We start from the raw sequence: 23,053 nt of genomic DNA on the forward strand, positions 1-23,053 counted from the left end.
CTGTTGTTGTTTGGCCAGACATGTCATGGTTTTCATCTGTGAAACTTTGGAAGTAAGGCAATTCTAGATTGGGATTCTGGGTAGTAAGAGTGGTTGGCTTGACAATATCATTTCCGTGGGAATCCTAGAATTTCCCACTTCTTTCTCACCACTGTGAGACCATCATCTTCCACTCTTGCACTTATCCAAAGAACAAGATGACTTGAGTGTAGGACTGTACCATGGAAGCATAGAATTTTAGAACTAGAATGGATCTTAAAGGACATTTAGTCTAATGCCCTTCCAGTGCATGAATCCACAGCTAAAGCATCCCAGACAATGGCTATCCAAACTCTATTTAAAAAAACATCTTAAATGAAATGTACCAATGCTGAGAGATGAAGACTTGAGGATCTGGTCACTGATATTTATTTATTGGACATTTATTTATTTATTTATTTATTTATTGGATGTATAGCTTGCCTTTCTCCCAAAATGGGATTCAAGATGGCTGATACGATTCCATCTTTTCTCTCTTTTCCCCCTATGCCCAGGCTTTTGTTGTTGGGTGCCTTCAAGTTGGTTCTGATTTATGGTGACCCTAAAGAGACCCTACCATGGATTTGCCTCCATTTGATGCTGAGAGTATGTAACCTGCCCAAAGTCACCCAATAGATTTTTGTGGCTGAACCAGGATTTGAACCTTCTTCTCTCAGAGTTCTAGTCCAGCACTCAAAGCACTGCACCACTCTGGCTATGCGCCAGAACTTCTGCACAGTGTGATTTCTCTTACTTCAAACCCCTTTCCCACTTTCTATGAAGTTTCTTAGGCCTAATTCCCACTACCTTTTAAACTGGATCACCAATCAGTTTGAACCGGTTAAAATGACCCTGGTTCCTACTTGAATCGATTCACTGAAGTGATTTGGAGAGGGGGCCACACGCTAGACCCATTTAATCCACATCTTTCTGATGCTGATGTTTTCCGTGTCTTTTTGGATAAATCAATTCCATGCAAGTGTGAACCAGATGCTGATTGGAATCAATTTAAATTTGCCCTTCAGACGGCTAGAGCAGGTCCATTTTGAACTGATTCATTCATGAATGTGAACCACAAGTGGGTTATTTTACAGGGAAAAATGCGATTGGGGCAAATATAGTGGGAACCACACTCTGCTTGCGAATCAGCCCATCGATTCAGATCACAAACTGCTTTTTTTGGGTAAGTGGTAATGAGGCCTTAGATCCCATCTTCTACCAAATCACTCCTTAATCCTCCCCTTCTGAAACTGAAACTTAAACACATACAATAAGCTTAAACCCACATCTTTCTAATGTTTCCTTTCACGAACTTCTGTGATGAATTTTTCATTTCAAACTCCTTGGGGCAGAGGCCTAATTTTGTTGGTGTTGTCCCTGCTTTTAAAGCACCGCACATGGAGGATAAATATTAATGTGAAAACAATGACTGAGTTTCCTTTTAGTGCAGAGACACTGATATAATTAGCCTTTCTGTTTATTTCATTGTTGTCTCTAGCAGTAGGTGCTCAGCCGATGCTTTCAAAATATAGGGAATATTGATTCGAATCACTTCTTTGTGAGCCGTCCAACACTGCCAGCCATTCTTTACTTAGCCTCGGACTGCTTGGGTTGCAAGCTGGGGATGTTGCACAGGCCTTTGGTGCTAGATGTTGACACGCATCATATTCGCTCCCTCCCAGGTTCTGTTTTTGCTTTTATCCTTCCTTCCCTTGGCCAGGTACTTATAAAGTGACAAGGCAGCTCAGTGATCTCATATGAACACCGACACAAAATGTACTTACCTTTCACCTTCAGAGTCACCTCTAGCGCGATGCAAACATTTCATTTTCAGTCTTCCTCCCGGTAAACAACTTTTGAATGATGGCAGGAACTGGGCAAATTGTGGCTTAAGCCCAAGAAGGAAAATGCTATTTTATTTTATTTTATTTTTTATTTTATTTTATTTCCTGCTGGAGGCTGTGTTTTCTTGTTGCAGTTGAAGTCTCAGCAATGAAAGTGACTGAGCAGGAGAAAAACCTGGCTGTCTCCAGGGCTGGATTATCCATTTTTCACAGCACTCCTTAGAATGGGGACTCATCCAGGTTTATCATCCCTGCTGTGATGCTATTGGAAAGTAGCACTGTGTGTATATGTGTGGGAGATGTCCATGCCCTACTTTCTGCTCTGTCTGGCCATATCAGATTTCTTTTGCTCTCTTATTTTTTTTCTTCCCTCAAGTATTTTTATTATTTTAGGATCTTTTCTAATTCTATCTCTATTTCCCCAATTAAAAGGATGACAGTGAGCAGGACTGGAGGGAGAAACTAAAAACATGGCCCAGATGCATTGAGAATCATTGCCATGTCAGGCTTTGGAGTCCTGGACAGAACAATTGCCTGAGTCAACCCCCCATAGATACCAAAATCCATGGATGCTCAAGTCCCGTTACATACAGTGGTATAGTAAAATGGTGTCCCTTTCATAAAATGGCAAAATCAACGTTTGATATTTTTTTGGAGGGGGGAATTTTCAAGCCATGGATGGTTGAATCTGTGGATACAAAATCCATGGATACAGTGGGCTGGCTGTATAAATTTCACAACTTCTTATTATTATCCATCCACCCATGTTTTGATGTCTTCTGCTGGAGTCTGCCTTCATTGTGCTTCTTGTATCAGAAGTCCCATACATAGCAAAAGGAGAAAGGATTTTTTCCTGTGGTGGCATCCACAATGTAGAGCCCTCTAATAAGTCTGCATCTGATGAAAAAATGGACTGCACTCTGTATAGGTTTATGCTAGAAATTTCTTTTTTCTCAAGGGTGCTGCACGATTCCTTTATTTCTCTTGATGCTGAAACAGACTAGCACAGTTATGTCTCTGAATACCGTGACAGATGTTCTGCAAGACTTTAAGCAGATTCATTCCCAACCATACCTTGAGATGTCTGGGACTGAATTTGAATCTTTTTCTGAGTTAAACAGGTATACTAAGTCCCATCACACTTTGTGCTCTCTGTTATGCCAGGGGCTGCTGCTCAGGAGAAGGGCAGGACATAGACATTTGGCATTAAATGATGCCATGGTTGGTGGCAGCAGATAATGTCCCCTCTAATGGCTGGTTTGGACCTTTGTTAAATGATGTGCACCATTTCGAATTAGTCCCTTGGAGTCAGCTTGGCCTTTTCAGAAAGTTCTTTTCCCAAGTCTGCCGGCATTACAATTTCAAAACCAAGTTTTTTGGAATTTTTTTTAGATATTGCGTCCCACGAACTGAAATTTCATGTGTTGGAGAACTGGCAGCACTTTGAGCACTTACAACACTGAGCAACAGACCAGACGTCTCTCCAGAATATATTGTTTTTAGGGAGCAAAGAGGAACATCCTTACCAATATCTTCCCCGCCTCAAATGGCCTTTGTTAGCTGCCTTAGATTTAGCTCTATGGGAAACAACTACAGGTCTGTCTTGTGTTCAGTTTGTATGAAATGCAATTTTATGCCCCAAGGTAATAACTAGCACATTTGAAAGGGAAGGTGTGATGGGAGGGGACCATTTTTTAATCTCCTGGAGGTTGAATCCAAGCCTGCTATCATTTGCACAAGCTGTTGCAAGCAGTGAACAAGCAGATATGAAAAGTTCCCTCTCTTTTGTTTTCTCAGGTGCTGCCGCTTGCGTTCACAGAAGATTTAGAATGCATCCCCGGATTCCAACAAAAGGTTTTTCATATTGAACACCCGTCTGCATTCACGGCGGACCAGGCAATTCTGAATTGTAAGAAATCTTATTTTCATATGTCACTTTTGCACAATAATATATATTTATATATTGTATTACCCACGGATTGGGTGTTCCTATCACATTTGGAATATATGAGACATCCAGTGCCCTTGTGATGACTTCAGCTCTGTATTTTCTGCTTCAGTTCTGCCGCATGCTGAATGGCTTGAATCCCTTCACCCCACCCCATCCAAACTTGTATTTATGCAGACCTTGACCTTTGGCTGTACATTATGACTTTTTGTGTGTTTTGAAAGGGACCTGTACTTTACTCAATGGTTGGCTGGAATATCTACATGGACACTGGGAATGATCTGTTGACCTTTCTCCTGAATGCTTTAGCCATTGTCTGTTTTGCTCTGGGAAAGGGCGTCCTTGATGGAGAAGAATCTTGACTTGCAGCTGAGTTTGTTTGCTGGCATTGGCACACTTGACCTTCCTATTGACCCTTGCAATTTAGTCCTTGGCTTTTGAGTCAAAATATGGCTTCCTTTCATTAGGGACTTCCATGGCCAAATGGTATCTTTGGTGAGGTAGATGAAAGAGTTGGCTGGACAAGCCCTATTTCCACTAGACAGGTGTCACATTAAAATGTTGGCACCAGTGCAACATGTGCTTGTGAGCTTGTTAGATGGATAAAATGAAATGGACCATGAGGTCTTAATAGTACTGTCTGCTCTTGAGTTGCATGATTCTGGTGCTAATAGGAAGAGGAAAATGAAAGATAAATTGTGACCAGTCTAAATTCTATTGTTAGTTCCAACCAGAGTAGACCAGTACAAGTTATATAAGTCTTGACCCAGCATCCACCAATAGATTTAGTATGCTTCCCAATAGCAGCCAAGACCCCATTTCAAATTTCTGATTTTATTTGCTGTGTATAAAAAGTTCAAGACTTGGTCTTCCATGGATCAAAACCGGTTTCCCTCATGGGTCTCAATGTAGAAATGACCCATAGTTGTTTAGGGAGTTGTTGGCAACCTGACATCATTGGCATCCAGTCTTCAGAAGAAACTGTGTGATTTGAGAAGGTCTTAGTTTTGCTTTGTCTCTGTTGTGGTGATGGAACTGTAAGCATCTTAATCTAACTGTACATTTTCCAAGAGTATGATGCGACCTTTCTGCAGATGAGAAGAATTGGTAGACAGCTCTTGCTTTCATTCCCCATCCTTTGTCATCCTTTTTACCTGATTGGGCAAATCTGTCCAGGCCTTTGGTATTTCTCAACTGGTGCAAGAGAGATTGTACACACTTCCAATGAGTCATGATATTGTTTACACAAAAGACAAAAGAAACCTAAGATCTACATTTCACAGAAGGTTGTCACCTCCCAAAGACTGCTTCCTAAACGATGTTAAATGAATCAAAGCATTCTCTGTTTTCAACTTTTCTGCAATGGCTTCTCCCTTAAGACAATACTGGGTTTTCACTGCCAACTACTATTGCTTTCTCCCTTTTTGGATGTCTTGTTTTAGTCTGTCTAGGCGTAAAGAAGCACTTGGGAATATTTTGTCTTTCCAAAGTCATGCATATCTGAGACTTCCACTTGTTTTCTGTTGTGCTTGTTTCAAATGGACATCTTTCCAAAATAACATTTGCCAGTGTGAAATTTCACAGCTCCTTCTGTTTTGTTTTCTTTTAAGAGGATATGTTTGATTTTTGAACATCATATTCAGAATCTCTGTGCTTGGTTAGGCCCTCAAGTTTAGGTGTATGAACTTCTGAGGTTACTGTTTTGATGAAACAAATGGCATTGTGAGCAGTGTTACAACTAAGAAATCATGGAAACAAGTCCAAGAGCATGTTCTTCTACTACTGTATTTGCATCTTTATTCTCTCTGTGGTGGTAAACCTGTGAAATGGGCTGGTAGATATGAAGAAAAGGCAATCCTGTGATTCAATTATGGCCTCATAGAGTGAGATGGGATTTATGTGGACTTCCAGATGTTGCTGGGCTCCAGATCCCATCAATCTTAACCAGCATAGCTAATGGCGAGGTGTGCTTGCAGAAAAGTTTCAGTTCAGCAGTATCTGAAATGTACATTATACCCATCCCTGACAGAATAAAATATTGTAGTGTACTTGTCCCTCCTTCATGATGGTTTGCTGCTTGCAAGAATGTTGTATTATGTGAATCCTTACTTCTAAGCTGAAGGGGGATAGTATAGCATCAAAATATAGTCATCCAAGATGAATTAACTGTGTTGTTTTAACTGTGTTTTTTTGAATCTATAAACTGTCATGAAGATCTTAGAGCACAGTTGGGAACATACGGCTTTCCAGATGTGGTTTGAGTCTTATCCCTGCCAGGGATGATAGGTGTTGGACTATAGGGCTGTTTTTCCCCCCACCACTGCCTTAGACCAACTCTCCTTTATATGTGTATCTGTAGAGTGATATCCTTACACAATGTGGGGAAGAAAGAAAAGAGAAGAAAAAAGAGAGGGGGCAAAACTATAGGTGAAAATAAAGGAATAAGATTGTAAGCTTATTTGGAAAGGTATTTTGAATGAATCAGTGATGGGTTTTTAGCAGCAAGGACAAACAATGTTCCCATACATTTAATTGTCCATTGTTCCTGGCCACACCATAGTGCTCTGGAGCCTAAACATGTCTTGCTGATTCCCTCCTTTCCCCTTTGATTCTCTGTCCAACGATATTGAAAAGACAAGCTGTTCAAGCCACATTTGATTGCACGATCTGCGATGACCCAGCGAATTGCACTGGTGTGAAACTGACACAATAATTAAGACACAATAATTAATATTTAGTTGCAAGAGAAGAGAGGAAAGGCTTCTGTTCATTGTTTCTAAGAAATGAGGCGGTTCTAATCAGAGAGACCAAATTGGCTTGATACACAATGTTCAATCGCGATGGATTGTAAGAGCCACAGTTCTAGATAATTTAATCAGATCAGAAGTTGTAGGTCCCTGTTATGATGGTTTGAAGGCTACACTATCATTGGGGGTGTGGGCACTCTAATTGTGTTATGCTGTGACAAAGGCCAGCCCACCCATGTTCCTAGCAGGAATGACAGACCCATGAATCACTCTTGTAACTTCACAACCCCATGAGGAGGAATCACTGAAAGCAACAGTGCCTTAACATGATAATCTTTACAGAAAACTGACATGATCTGCGGGCATGATTGCCAATTTGCAGGTGGAGGATTGAGGCTGAAAAATTGTTTGTAGGTCATCTAGAGAGTTAATTGGAAGATACAAACCAAGGACTTCTCAGCTATGGTCCCTCCCATGGGTTACTTAAGTATAAAATCCGATTAAAGGAGAAATGCTTACTGCCAAGTGAACATACATAACTTGGCAACATGGAGACTCTACAGACCACCCCTTTCCTGGCTGGATTGGGGCCGCTGCAACCTCATGGCTCCTTTTTCGCCCTCCAAAGGGTACCATAGCCATGGCAGCATGGCTCTATGGCACCCCTTTGGTGCTGTGTCATCTGGACACATCGCTGGAGGCGTGCCATGATGCTGTGTGCCATTTGGAGCAGCACGCAGCATCAGGGTGCCCTGGGGGTGGAGTCAGGTGGGCATCATCAGGACACTGCACCCCAACTCTGCCCTCAGGCTGGCTGTAAAGGGCCATTATTCCAACACTATCCAAAATCTTAAAATAGGACCTGGAGATCACTGGAAAGATATTTGTATTTCCAATTGGTAATTAAGCAACATGGAAGAAGGAAGGCATAAATAATCAGAGAGAGAGAAGATAAACAGAAACAAATCACAAATGTAATTAGTCTTTATTTAGCCAAGGAATAGGGGACATAGTTCCACCCAAGAGCTGAAGTCAACTTTTGAAAAGAACTTGGGGTCCATATATTGGTAGCGGTTAGGATTAAAGGTAAAGGGGTAGAACTTGGTCTGCCAGATTTGGGGGGCCTAAAACTCTAACAAAGCCTAGTAAGCTTGGCTGGTGGTCAGGGATTCAGAGACTTAGGGCTGAAACAGACAGCCAAAAAGGGGTTGCTCTATGCCACCCTTTGAGTGCTAGACTGGGGCCACTGCAACTGTACACTGCAACCCCAATACAGCCCTTTTCCAGTGAAAAGGGTACCCCTTTTGCAACCACCACAGCTCTTCTCTACTTCTGTGTTGCATAGCATGTAATTGCTGTGCCGCAGGAGCGTTCCCACACTGCCCATCATCTGATCTGGTGAGCGATGTGACACCAGTTCAGGGGCGGAGGCAGGGCATGCGCCGTGTGGTCACCATGCCCCCACACCACCCTGAAGTTGGCTCTTTATGCTAGTCTGTTCAGCCCCTTAGAGTCCAAGAGCATCTGGGGCTCCATAGATTGGAAAGTATGCTTCCCATCTGAACCTTAGTGGGCAAGGCCAACACTATTTCTTCTGAAGACAATTTAGTGGAGGAATGCCGTTATAGTCGCAGCTTTTCTGCAGACTCATCAATAAGTTTTATTGTCTATTTGACTACACTGAGCATTTTTTTAATGTCACCATTACTCAAGAACAATGTAATTTAGCAGCCGTAGTTGCATGCACGGCCCACCATGAGTATGCAAATTAATAGAGCAACTACGCAAAGCGGTGATTGCTTTTGTAGTCTCAAATAAACCAAGCACTTTTAATTCTTGGCTGAAGGATGAAAGAAACATTCATATTTTATTCGAATGCAACTGAGTTTCTCTCCACCCCCATTTTCCTGATTGTTTAATGTTAGTCAGGAATAAGTTTGAGGATCATGCTGTAGCTGCTTTTACATGGTTGCTAGTTAGTTGCTTATGCCATTGTGTTGATTACACATGAAACTCACAAAAATAAGAAAAAAGGCCAAAAGAGAAGAGGCTGTTGTATCTTTTCCTCCACCCCCTTCTAATCTGTATTCAGGCGGAAGCAATAAAACAAAACTTGTTTCACACTGTCAGCAAACTTTTTAAAAATGCCTCCCACTGAGCAATGAAATCAAGTGCAATGCAGGGTTTGGAATGGGGAGCGTGTGTTAAAACATGACTGTTAATTTACACCGATGATGGAGAAGGCCTCTGGTTAAAATATAAGATAAAATAACAGAGAGGATGGTTTAACCACTATGGGAAGAGTTCAAAGAAAGACTGCACTGCTCATTAAGTTAAGACAAGGACACAACTTTCTCTATAGAATTAAGCCCATTGGAGGTGCATCTACACTGCACAATTAATGCAGTTTGACACTGCTTTAACTGCTATAGCTGAATGCTTTGCAATTGTTGAATTTCCAGTTTTGAGAGATATTTAGCCTCCTCTCTCAGAGTGCTCTGGTGCCACCAGAAGCTACAAATCCCATGATGGCCTAGGATGGAATCATGACATTTAAAGTGGTGTCAAACTGCATTAATTCTGCATTGTGTCACCAAGCTACATCGGTTCTCAACTTCTCTGTTCTCGGAGGGCTTTCTCTGTTGTCGCCCCTAGGCTCTGGAACGGCCTGCCGGATGAGATCCGTCAATTAACATCTTTGGACAGCTTCAAAAAGGCTGTCAAGACGGATCTCTTCAGGCAGGCCTTCCCAGACTGAAATATCCCGGCCTCAGGATCTTAGGATTTCCCCCTCCTCAGTAATGTCTCCAAAGCCCCCTTTTCTTTAGAACTGAAGTTGCAGTGGTTTATTGGTTGGTATTATTTTGTTTAATTTATTGTTATTTTAACTAGTTATTGTGGTTTTAAATTAGATATGTTGTTTAATAACTTTTAAGGGGGGAGGGAAATAAATTGTTTTTATGCTGTATGTTATTTTAATGCTGTAAACCGCCCGGATTGGTTCGCCACAGGGCGGTATATAAATAAAATTTTATTATTATTATTATTATTATTATTATTATTATTTTAACCCTCTAGATATTTTGAACTTTAGCTCCCAGAACCCTCAGCCCTCATTGGCAACAGGGAGAGAGTCTGGGGATAAAAGATGAAACCTCTAGGACACCAAAGGTTGAGGACAACTGTGGTAGGAGCCTTATCAGACTACACAATTCTAACGTTATGATTCTAGTTTAACTGCCGTGGTTCAATCCTAAGGAATCCTGGGATTTGTAGTTTAGGGACCATTGTTTAGAATACACACTCTGAGCTCTCTAATGCCTCACCAAACTACAAACCACAGGATGCCATTGGTGCAGCCACAGCAACTCAAGTGGAATCATACGCTGCATCTACACTGCAGAAAGAATCCTGTTTGACACTACTTCAACTGCCATGGCTCAATGCTATGGAAATCTGCAAATTGTAGTTTTGTGAGCCTACAGTTCTCAGAATTCCATAGCATTGATACATGGCAATTAAAGTGGTGTTGAAAATGGATTATTTCTGCAGTCTGGACGCAGCTATATTGCTATAACTGTGTCATCTGAAAGAGCCCTAGGTCTCATCTTGCCATCTAAAGCAGCAAAGACCATGATGTTTATCACACTATACTCTTAAAGTGCTACTATTCCACTTTGACTCCTCTAGCTGCCTCCTGTTGCATTCTGGGATTGGCAGTTTTAAGGAGGGGTATTTAGAATTCTCAGGTAGAGAACTTCTCTGCCTGAGAATTCTAAATACCCCTCCTTAAAACTGCCAATCCCAGAATGCAATAGGAGGCAGCTAGAGGAGTCAAAGTGGAATAGTAGCACTTTAAGAGTATAGTGTGATAAACATCTATGACTTCTCCCATTTCTCATCTCCAAGGCAAACACTCTCATCATCATTGCAACAGCAGTGGCTGGTAGTTTCCCTGTTAATGAATGTCATGCCCAGCCTGGAGGATGGTTTGGAGGACTCAGAGGATGAGCTAGAGCCCCTGGGACCTGAACCTGTAATGGAGGAGCCAGAGCCCCTGGGGCTTGAACCTGTAATGGAGGAGCCAGAGGCTGGCCCTAGTTCTGCTGGAGCAGAGCCTATGGCCCCTCCAGAGGTTCAGCAGTCAAGTTTGCCTGGTGCCGAGGCTGTGGACATGGAGTGGGATCTGGGCAGTGTTCCTACCTTCAATGAGCGTCGAGCAGAAAGAGAGGGCCTTCGAAGATCTCGGAGGCTTTATCAGAAGCGTCTTCGTAACCAGACACAGCTGAAGGCCGGCTCCTTGCCTTCTTAAGCACCTGGAGCATGTGTGGTTCTTTGCCAGTGGATATCTTTTAGAGGAAAGACTCTGTCTCTGGCTCCTTTGGCTTCTTGTCTTGACTACCCGGAAACCTTGACCTTAGACTGCTTTATCGACCTGCCTATCTGTTGCCCTGAACCTCGGACCGTCTGACAATTCTCTTGGTAATCCCTTTGGTAGAACTACTGTGAATCTCCAGGACTGTGTAGCTTACACTGACTTTGCTGTGCTGGGAGGGGCTTTGTTTGTTTGAGAACTAGCTGCCTTATCAGCCCTTTGGCTGCTTTCCCGGACAATGAATCCATTTTGGATTTTAATCCAAACTATAAAAATATGTCCCCAAGACACTGAATCCTATCATGAAATTTGGGACATCTTGAGTAACCAACCATACTGATAAAGAAAGGATCAGGTACTTGACAGATCACCTGCATCACCACAACAACTTACTTTTGCAACTGTTCTTTTGTTTCTCTTTCTCTGTATTTCTCTCCCCAACACACACTTCCAAAATCCTCTAGTCTCAGAAAATTTTCACACGACAAAGAAAAATAGGGCACAGCAGGCAAACTCATGTAGCAGCGGTGGAAGCATTCTGGTATATGTTCTTAATTTCTTGTTGCTGCTTTCCTCCTTTCTTTATCTTTTGATGAGTTCCTAAAAGGACTAGTAAAGTGTTATTGTTGTCCTCCCCTCCACCCATCCATCACTGAGAAAAACAGTAGGGCTTCATCTTAGGTCTTTGCAGTTCCCTGTGATACTGGGAAAGACTCCTCTGCTACTATATCATTTGCCATCCTCCTCCGGCTATTTGACTACAGCTGACATTTTTGATTTTGTGGCAAATGAAACTTTCCTGCTGTTTCCAGGAAATCAGAAGAGTTGGAAGTGTCTTTGAAGGTCACTCAGTCCAACTTCTTGCTCATTGCAGGAACTTTGCAACTGCATCAGCTCAGCAGATGGCCATCCAGACATTTCTCAAACATCTCCAGCAAGAATGCTTCCACCTCCTGGGTCAGTCTGTTCCACTGTCAAAACATTCTTACAATTCAGCAGTTATCACCCAATATTTAGGAAAAATCTGCATCCTCCCCATTTCCATTCACTGGTCCAAATCCTCCTTGCTGGAGTAACCCCCTTGAACTCCTTGGACATGAACCAGTGGTTTCAAATTGTAAGAAAAGAGATTCCATCTCAACCTTAGAAAGCCCTCCTTGACTTTAAAGGCTATTTGACAGTGGAACAGACTACTCTGGAAAGTGGTTGTGTGTTTTTCTTTGGAAGTTGTTAAAGAGAAGTTGGATGGGCATCACTCAGGAGTGCTTTATCTGTATATTCCTGCATGGCAGGAGATTGGATTTCATGGACCATTTGGTGACTTTCAGCTCTATGAAGACAAAATTTTGAATACCAGTGTAAAAGCTAATAATAGTATATTTGGCAATACTTACCACACAACATCATCTTGTCACTGCCTTACCTTTGTAGAGTTGTTAGAATGTCCCTTTAAATTGACGGGGGAAACCAATCAATGAGCTCCCAATCACACTGCAGTCCCAATAATCCACAAATGCAAAGCATTGCTGACATGATAGTTTTATTACTAGCAGTCATGTCCTTTCCTCTTCCCCTTTCTTTTCTGCCCACTGCTATTCCCAAGCAAGCTGTTTTTCTATCCTCCCTGCAATTTCTTTTATTTTCTTTTTACAAATTAAATTGCATTAGCACAACTTTAAACTGGGTTAAAAATAAAACTGAAAGACACACTGGGTAGGGCATAGGGTAGTAAAGTGGGGTTAAGGAGGGAGGTGAAAGAGAGCATGAGGGACTCTCCATTGCAAAAATAGCACATTGTACTATTGAAGAGATATCCAATAATGGACACTCCCAAACTTGTATGCACCCATTTTGTTTTAATTGTGGCAGGAACTAGGCCTATGTAATAAAGTCCCATACAAGAAGGGCAATATACCAGTCCTCCAGCTATTTGAAGACTGTTATAATTTCTCCCATTAACCTTCTCTTCTTCTTGCTCAATATATTCAGTTCCTTCAAGTGCTTCTCATCAGAATCAGTTTCCAAGCTGCTTGCCAATCTAGTTCTTTTCCTTTGGATGTCTGTGGTATCCAAGACTAGGTAAACTTACTGTAATCCTGTTGGTGTCTTACACATATGTAAGTTTCCTTGTAGAAGCAGTGGAACATGGTTGTCCAATGCAGAATATCCTCATTCAGTTCGAGGTTGCAGAAGCACATGTATATGGTTGTGCATGGTTGTGCACATGTACATTTGATTGTGCATTCAGATGCACATTTTGTGTCTTGGTTCAGCTGCTCATCATTGACATTCATCCTAGAGGTTGCATAGCACTAGTATGCATGACGCTGCATGCAGAGATTTCCTGATGTAGAATCTCAGCCAATAGCTCAGTGATAACCTGACAGGTACAGAAGAGAGGAATATCTCTATTACTTCTCATGGTCTGCAGCAGACAGTGTGCTTCTATTAATGCAGCCTAATACAGTGCATTAGCTTATTTAGCAGGTGCTTAGCATTCCAGTCTCATAGTCAGCTAAATTCACTCCTGGCTATGATCCGCTAAGACACCTGAATGTGACTGCCAAGGTGGGTCTTCCTCATTCTGTACTTGTGCCTTTGATTCTTCGTACTTGGATGCAGGATTTGCCTTTCATCTAGTAGGTTCTGGTTCGCTGCTCTAGGAAAGGACCAAAGGCCATATGAAACAATTAAGATTCTTCCGCCTGCTGGAAACAATACTGCTTTGAATCTTGATTTTTGTCTTCCGGGTGCTTGCAGATTTATGCCAGCAGTCCCTTTGCTCCTACAAAAGCGACATGCTGGATCAGACCTCAGGCTTATCTAGTGCATGTTCCAGTTCTACAGTTGCCAGCTATGTTCCCCTCTGAAGACCCCAAGCAGAACATTATCACAAAAGCACCATCCCATTCATATTCTCCAGTACCCAGTATTATATATTAAGTCACACTACCTCTGATACGGGAGGGACCATGCCATCAGTACCTTCCATGGGCCAAAGTGATGTAGTGGTTTGTGTATTGGACTTGTTGTTATTGTTATGTGCTTCAAGTCATTCCCATCTTATGGCAACTCTAAGGAAAACCTATCATGGGGTTTTCTTGGCATGTTTCTTTGGAAGGAGTTTGCTATTACCGTCCTGTGAAGCTGAGAGAGTGTGACACAGCCAGGATTGCTCAGTGGGTTTCTGTGGCCCACCTGGGATTCGAATCCTGGTCTCCAGAATTGGAGTCCAATGCTCAAACTACTACACCACAATGGCTTCTAATCCATTGTTGGGCTAGGACTCCAGAAAACCAGAGTTCGAATCCCCACTCAGACATGAAAACTGGTAGAATTTGGCTTTCCCTCTGACAGAGAAAGCTAAATATTTCAGAAAACTAGAAATCCCAGAATTCCATAGCACTGAGCTGTGGCAGTTAAAGCAGTATCAAACTGCACTAATTCTGCAATGCAACCAGGTTCGTCATTACAGTGGCACAATTGACCACATTGGACATCACACCACATGGGGCATGATTGATTACTGAATTTCAATATGTTATGTTTTTTTAATGCAAAATACTAATAATACTAATACTAATAATAAATCTTAAACCCGGCCCCTGCCTATGTTATTTTTTAATAAATGTTTTAAATAAAGCAAACGTTCTGCTCATCCCCCCACCCCAATATAAAAACCTCACATATCAAGTGCAAGGTTGCAAAACAGACATTTGACATAGAAAACTGTCATCTCCAAATAAGGTGCAACTTTTTCAAGTGAATAAATAAAATGGGGGCAGGAGAAATTAATAACAATTAATCACATAACCGAAACAGCAAAATAAACCTACAGCCTATTCATCACTCTGTAGTTAAAAATCCTGAGTGTTATGTATCAAAGAGTCTCTTTGTCAAAACAAAATAATATTCATAAAATGTTTTTATGAAGATCATAAATTGTGGCAAGGCGTGATTAGCATTCATGTCCTGAAGAGTTACTTAAAACTTTATTGGTAGTTATTAGTGACTGCTTTGGGCCATGACCACCCAGACAGAGATGATGTTGAACACCCAGCAACAGGTCTTTCAGCAAGAGTAAAAAGTCCATTCTTTATCTCAGTTGGTACAAAGACAAATAACTAGTTAGTTCTTCTAATAACAAAGGCAATGTACAATGTAGCTGTTTGTGCTTCTGATTAGGACCCTTGGAGACTTGGGTTTGATTTCTCCCTTTGGCCAAAGAAACCCATTGGGTAACCTTCGGCAAGTCACATACTCTTAGCTCCAGAAAACCCCATGATAGGGCTGCATAAGTTGGAAATGATTTGAAGGAAAACAACAACAAACTACAGTTACATTACTGGTTTAATGTAATAGAATCAGCGATTTGGAAAAGACCCTAAGAACCGTCCAGTCCAACCTTATTCTGCCATGCAGGAAGACACAACTCCTGAGAGATGTCAATCTGGTATCTGCTTAAAAACCTCCAATGAAAGAGATGCTGCCACCTTTTGAGGCAGTTTCTTCCACTGTTGAACAGCTCTTGCCATCAGGAGCTTCTTCCAAATGTTTAGGTGGAATCTCCTTTCATATAATTTGAATCCATTGCTCTGTGTCTTGAGCAGCAGAAAACAAGTTTGCTCCATCCTCAATATGACCTTCTCTGAGTAATCTACATAGCCCCCCCCCCCCGATACAGATCATCATATAGAATACCCCAAGACACCCGTCTCTCTGTCTCAGTTTGAATGATTTAAATGAGAGTTGGGATATAAATAAAAATTATTATTATTATTATTATTATTATTATTATTATTATTATTATTATTACATCCCTAAAAACAAACATGGCCATCATGTCACCACTTAACCTTCTCTATACTAAATCTACCCAGCTCGCTTGGTTGCTTCTCGCAAGACATGGCTTCCAGACCTTTCACCATTTTGGTGACTCTCCTCTGGACATGCTCCAGTTTGTCTACATCCGTCTTGAACTGGGGTAGCTAGGGAAGTTACCTTTTAGTTAGTCTGGGAAAACACCGAAGTTTATTTCCAGCAGTAGGTACAGGTTCATGTTGGGATGAAAGATGATAACCAAACCATCCGTGTCACATGTGGAAAAATCACTGTGGGACCAAACAGACAGGCCAAAATAAAGCTGCTTCAGGTCACTTTGAAGGTATGCTGTTTAAATGATTCGTGTGTCCTAAGAAGCCGGAAGCCATGCCGAAGCCATGCTCCAGTCCTAAGGACTGGAGTGCAGCTTCAGCACAACATCTGGCCTCTTAAGATGCATGCGTCATTTAAACAGCATACCTCCAAAGTGACCTGAAGCAGCTTTATTTTGGCCTGTCTGTTCGGGCCCTGTGTCACATTAATCACATTTTACCTCCAACATACATGAATTGTGGGTTGTGGAAGGGGGGAGTGCTTTTAGATTTTCTTTTTTCAAAAAATGACAATAAATCAAAACGGTATACATGAAAAATGATGGCAATTAATGAAATGCACTGGGACAGCAAGCCTCCCCTGCTGTGTCAGGAAGTAGAATTGCCAGTGATTTAAATGTCAAAACAAAGGCAGTTGTGACCGTTCCTTGAAAAGCTTTAATTTAGATGTTAATTAATGGCTGACCTCTTCTGTCGCACATGTGATGGATTGCATTTTCCCTGAGCATGCAAGCCTTCAGATCCTGGAGGAGCGCACATAGCAGGGGTACTCTGCATGTCCATTGGTGGCTTCTTGGGTCTGCTGGAATTTAATGATGGATTTCTTTCCCGACCCTTTGCCGGTTGCCTTGGTGCTCTTAGCTCAATTTATTTCCACTCTGGGGGATTTATGAACAGATTTGCCAGGGGTGCTTAAAGGTGTCTCAGTCATGTTCTTTGAAAAAGTTGCACTTTCAATGAGTCAGACAGTGGGGGGGTCCTCTGAAGAGCATCTGTTACTACAGCAACTTAGTGCAGGAGATACAGATTGTGTACACCAAACACAAGAAGCTGACACAGCAGAGCGAATCCCCTGATGGTTTCCCATTACTACATGAAATAGGTTCATAACACAAAAGAACTCATCCTTTCTGCTCTCAGAGAGGGATGGGAAGACTATTCAAAGTATTTGTTTTAAGATGGAGAAAACCCACATTTCTCAAGTGTTGCAGAATCCTGACAAAGAGAATCTTGGATGATAAGAATCTTCACCCTTTGGGATTTATTCTGTGCAAATTTCACACAAAGCATGGTGAAGTGGTTTGGGCTTTGGACTATGTCTCCAGAAACCAGGGTTCAAAATCCTGCTCGGCAATAGAAACCTCTGGGAGAATATCTAGATTTGCCACTCAAAGCTGGAGTAGATCTCCAATTACTTTCTTTAGATTAAAATCCTACAGTGCTGGAAAGGCTCCGATTTGGTCAGAATTGTCTTGTAAATCATCTGGATGCTCACTGTGGAAACAAGGTGAGATCATTTTATTTGTCCCATGTAGACATGTCCTTACTGAAACTACAAAGTTGAACATGAGTTCATACATGTGGTGCTGCCTATTACTTTGTATATTGTTCACACATGCATTCAATTTCGACACTGCTGTGGCTTTCGTCACTGTCCAGCTCTCGCCTCCATACATGGTTTTGGCTTGGACAGTTCTAACTTTAGGACCTAATTGTTGTATCTCTTTACACTTTAGGATCTTGTCTAGTTCTTTCATTGCTACTTTCCCCATTCCTAGTCTTCTTCCTAAAAATTCAAAACAGTCGAAATACAGTAGTAAGAGAAGCAAGTGGAAAAAAATATGAATAAATCCCAGAACAATCAGGCTTTCAAAATGTTGAAAAGTCCAGACAAAGAAATGCTCAGAACAAAAACAAAAATAACAGAGACCAAATTCCTGCCAGAAATGCAAGGTGTTTCCCTGGTATCCATACAGATCTTCATAGGACATTGTACAGATGATGGTCCATTATGGATGGATGCTGCTACCTGTGTACATAAATCAAAGTGCATTAGGATCTTCACTGAAGATCTTTCTCCAGCTTGCCCCCTCCAAGTTGTTGGAGCTTCTCAGTAATGGTACCCTCTTTGTAGAATGTTGTTGTTGCTGTTTACCTTCACATCATTTCTGATTTATGGTGACCCTAAAGCAAACCTATCCTGGAATTTTCTTGGCAAGATTTCCTCAGAGGAGGTTTGCCATTGCCTTCCCTTGAGGCTGAGAAAGTGTGACTTACCCAAGGTCACCCCCAGTTGGTTTCATGGCTGAACTGGGAATCGAACACTGGTCCCAATAGTCCAACGCTCAAGCCACTAGATCACACTAGTTCTCTCTTTGAAGAACTCTCATCCCCTAAAAAAAGAAACTTGCAAAGCTTATCAGGTATCTATGTTGATTTTAACATCTTGCAAAATCCTTTGTTGTTCTCCAAGGACTTTTAATTGGTTTACCTCTTAATTTTTAATTGTGTGTGTGTGTGTTTCAATAGATTTGACTACTTTCAGCTTGGTTTGCATCCTGTGTCTTTCAATAGACTTGACTGCTTTCAGCTTGGTTTGCATTCTGTGTACTTTGATATGCATGTACATATCCATGTATATATTTCACTTTCAGATTGTTTTTCCCCTTTTATGTTTGTGTATGTGTGTGGGCCACGAATGTGAAATAGTTACCTTTTGGACTCACTACCGGAATATCACTAGTGGGGACAATGACTGTGACAAATAAAGAAATATCACATAGCACATTAAAATTACTGACAATAGCAGCCAGCTCCAAAGGAGAGTGATTTATGGCATGTCTGGAGGAAAGAAATGTACTTGAGGTAGTTTAAATTTTAAAAAATCCCCTCTTTGCTACCAAAACAAATCAATTTTTATAAAGAGAATTCTCTTAGGTTGTCAGTTTTCCCTGGCGCAGGTGATGATATGAACTTTCCCTTCTCTCCCCTTATCCTCAGGACATGGAGGCCTTTTTCATGTTGTCTTTCATGTGAAATATGCTGTAGATCATGCCCTTCAACATTTCCCAAATGAGATATGCATCCAAACAACATCGCAGTGTGATCAGCATGGGAAAAGATAGGAATGAGGTAGACCACACAAGCTTGTAGAGGTGTTGCAGTTTGCTTTTGCCGGAGTCTACAGGGAAGAGCAAAATTAAACCTCTTTGTCTCTTGATGAATTCATTCAGTCCAAGCTGCCTCTGAATTCCATTTGCAGCAAATGAAATAAGCTGAGGACAAAGGGGAAAAATGGGAAGAGAATAGTAAAACTGGGACTTTTTTAAAAGCAGCTTACCAAGTAGGATGACAGAGGATTAATCCTAGAAATAAAATAAATCCCAGAAATGAAATAATTGGGACTGCCTCTGCAAAATCAGGACAGTTCGAAGGTATGGAGTTGAAAGACAGAAACTCTTGAATGCTCAAGATGGGAAACTATCAAATGTTTGGTAGCCTTGGCTTAAATCCAATGGTAAAGAGCCACTGAATCATTGATAATTTGGTAAGTCAATATTTATGCAAATTCCATTGGATCTACTGTAGTTGGGATGAACAAATGAATTTAGGTCATTGATTTATGTTCACTGTCCAACACTGAAGCTGGGTTGTGGCAACGGGTGTGCAAACAGCTGGCCAATCCAAACTGGGCCTGATCCAGCTGTTTGCACACTACAGAACCACATGCTAACCCTGAGCTTTTGGCAAAACACTGGAACAAACTCGCATTAACCAGGGAAACCCACAATATTTTGCTGGAAGTTGCAATGCATCATGAAAACAGCCAACATCAGGGTGAGCATGGGGTTTTTTGCTTATGCAGACAAGACCTCTGTCTTTTACGCAGCCTTTAGATGGTTTTGTCATGGAAGAGGGCACAGAAAGACTTCAAATGACATGAATGAAGCTAGATAATGCGTATGAAGTGCTCTGGACACTTGAAGGCACAATACAATTGTTTGGTGTTATTTAGATTAGATTTCAACCTGTCAAAGGAAATTACTCCTCATTACAAAGCACAATTTAATTATGAAATTTGCTTCTGCAAGAAGAATTGATGGTTGCTGATGGTTGTACTTCTGCTTATTAGCTATACTCCTTCTTTCCTCCAGTGAGCTCAAGGCTATATATATATATATATATATATATATATATATATATTTCAAACCGTGAGGAGAGGAGGGTAAGAAATAATAATAATAATAATAATAATTATTATTATTATTATATATCTCCCTCCCTCACATCTTCATGACCCTGAGAAGTAGGTGGCAATGCAATTTTAGGCTGTATCAAAATTATAAAGAAAAGATTGAGGGAAGTAGCAGTGCCATTCTATTTTGCTTTGGTCACCTATCTCTTGGAATACTGTGTCCAGTTCAAGAAGGATATTGAAAATCCAAATGAAGATGATCAAAATCATGAAAGGTCTGAAAACCAGACCTTTTGAGGAACTGGGATCTGGGTATGCTTAAGTCGGAGAAGAGAAGACTGAGAGGTGACATGACAACCATCTTTGAAATATTTGAAAAGTTGTCACGTAGATGAGAAAAGCTTGCTTTCTGCAGCGCAAGCCTAAAACACAAGCCATTGCATTAAAATTGCAAGAAAAGAGATTCCACCTAAAAATTGGGAAGAATGTCTTTAAAGTAAGAGCTGTTTAACAGTGGAATAAATGGACTTGGAGGGTGGTGGACTCTCCATCTTCGGAGGTATTTAAGCATAGTTTGGATGGCTCCCTGTAAGGTGTGCTTTCGTAGTGCATTCTTGCCTGGCAGGGATTGGGCAAGTTGGCCCTTGCAGCCTCTTCCGACTTTACAATTTTGTGATTGGATATACATAAATGAAATAAAAATAATGTTGGACCTCCAGAGGCATTTGAGCATTTTTCAGCTGACTGTGTAAGGAAACACTTTTGACATCTTTCGTTGGCACTACGACCGTGTAACTTAATTGAAAAGCAATTTTGTGTACTGCTATCAGGGGAAGGGGCTTGGAACCAGGGTGGATGTTATAATATAAAATCAATTTTAAAAAATTAAAGAGATGCACAAAACTCTTGGAAGCTCACCCAGTGGGGAGAAAATGTTGGAAATGGTTTGTTCTTGCGCGTGAGAATGAAATAAGGCAAAAGATGCATCGTTGGTCCTGCTTAGCATTTTCGGAACAGTCCCCAGTCAAAGGGCAGCAAGACGTGTGGAACGTGTTGCAAGTGAGGGAACATGGTCCTTGCAAACATCCCCATCTCTCTGCGCGTCGCCCAATCTGTGAAACCAGCTCTTACACTTGATCAAAGCTTGCAAAGAGCATGGTGGAGACACTGCCAGGTGGCGAAACAGTTGCCTTTCCAACTGTATGTGTCAGCTTTCTAATAGGGCCTAAGGGGGGGATGAATTCTAAAAGAGGCTTTGATTTTGATGCACATACTTTTAATTTTTAACTTTTAAAAGGCATTCCAGATCAGAGGAGGGCCATTATGCTGAACGGCGTGTGAGAGAATTAATTGGTGGCTGAACTGCTCTGCCACGGCTGCGTCCAAATGGGAGCCAGGCGTGCTGCTAAGGTTGGGATTTTGTTATTGCCAGGATTATTACCCTTCCCCAAATGAAAATCCACCCTTCCCAGTTAGTTGCACATATTTAAGAGGCCTGGGCTTGTGATTTTCAGGCAAATTACCCAGCCACCCACCAGCATTCACACATTGCTTAATTTTTGAAACCGAGCAAGGTTCAAAAACAGTTTGCGATAAGACGCAGACCTTGGATTGATGAATAAATTTCCATCCCTCTATGTACCGATGCCCACTTTTTACCGTCTTTTCCATGGAAATGTTTTATATTGAATGTTAGGAACATATGGTTCAGTAGCCTTGGTTTGTTTTTTGGAGCTTTTGGGCATGTCTTGTTAAAACCCAGTAAATAAGAATTAGGAATATGTAAAAAGATCAGCCTAGCAAAGAACTAGATGGAAAGAATATCCTTCCTTCTCTGAAGATGACAGCCACAGATGCTGGCAAAACATCAGGAATAAACTCTTCTAGAACATGGCCACATAGCCCAAAAACCCCACAAAAAACCCTAAGAATATTCTTTGTTTTTCAGTTCTAGGTTAAAAAGTGATCTGCTTTCTGAAGAAGTCTGTTTATTTGTCATTGCATGCCCAGATGGAATAGTCAGAAATTCATATCCCTAACATACCTTTGCGATCCAGTGTAGTGAAGTGGTTTGAATATTTTCCTTCAGGTAAAGGTGGGATATAAATAAATTATATTATATTATTATTATGACTCTGAAGATCAGGGTTTGAATCCCAGCTCTGCCATGGAAATCCACTGGGTCATTTTGGTCAAGTCACACTCTCTCAGCCTCAGAGGATGGCAATGGCAAATTCCCTCTGAAGAAACTTGCCAAGAAAACGCCATGATAGGGTCTCCATGGGTTGGAAACAACCTGAAGGAACACAACAACAGCAACCACACCATTGGGTAGGCTGGCTAGGAATGATGTGTCTTCCAATCCCCAGATATCTGAAGGGTCCAATGTTCCTCTTCTTGAAATGCCAATCTATACAGATAAATTCATTGGATTTGCTTTGGATTACAGCTGTTCTGTATGTATGGCCAGTACGGCTCTGAATTTAACCATTTTGAAGCTCATTTAAATAAGAATGATAAAAAAGCTTTTAACGTGTTAGCACAGCAGAGATCAGCACAGATGTGGGAGTGCAATTGGACAATATGGCCTACAGAGACTTAGTGTGAGCATGTCTATAAATTTTTCTCCCCCTCTACCTCTGGGTTATGGGAGCAGAGCATTACTCTAGCTTTCATGCTTCAGTAGGTTCTGCTCTCAGGTCAGCATTTGGCAGAGACAGCTAGGATGATGAACAGGTTGATTCTTATTAGGAACAACACATGGCAAGGCAAAACAGCTCATACATCTTGATGCCCCATCCCATGTGTGTCGAAAAAGAACAAATCCAGAGACATACCCAACGGGGCTCACCTGTCCTGTGCAATTGTGTGATGTGGTCAGTATAAAAGACATGGGAATCCTACAGCCTTCTGGAGTTGTTGTGCTGCAGCCCTTACCATTCCTCGCCATTGGCTATGCCAGCTAAGGCTGATGGGACTTGCAGTTGATCAA

At 41.4% G+C, this 23,053-nt stretch overlaps 1 protein-coding gene across 1 annotated transcript in view; it reads left to right on the top strand.

Moving 5' to 3' along the window:
* The window catches only part of CDH13 (cadherin 13), a 669,381-nt gene that overhangs the window by 134,809 nt on the left and 511,519 nt on the right, over positions 1–23,053 (top strand). The window contains exon 2 of the mRNA XM_089539817.1: positions 3,660–3,771. Coding sequence (XP_089395943.1) covers positions 3,660–3,771 — 112 coding nt within the window. The remainder of the gene's footprint in view (positions 1–3,659; positions 3,772–23,053) is intronic.

Source organism: Sceloporus occidentalis, unplaced genomic scaffold, assembly GCF_023333645.1.
Source record: "Sceloporus occidentalis isolate IW3139 unplaced genomic scaffold, rSceOcc1.0.p SCAF_10, whole genome shotgun sequence".
NCBI lineage: Eukaryota > Metazoa > Chordata > Lepidosauria > Squamata > Phrynosomatidae > Sceloporus > Sceloporus occidentalis.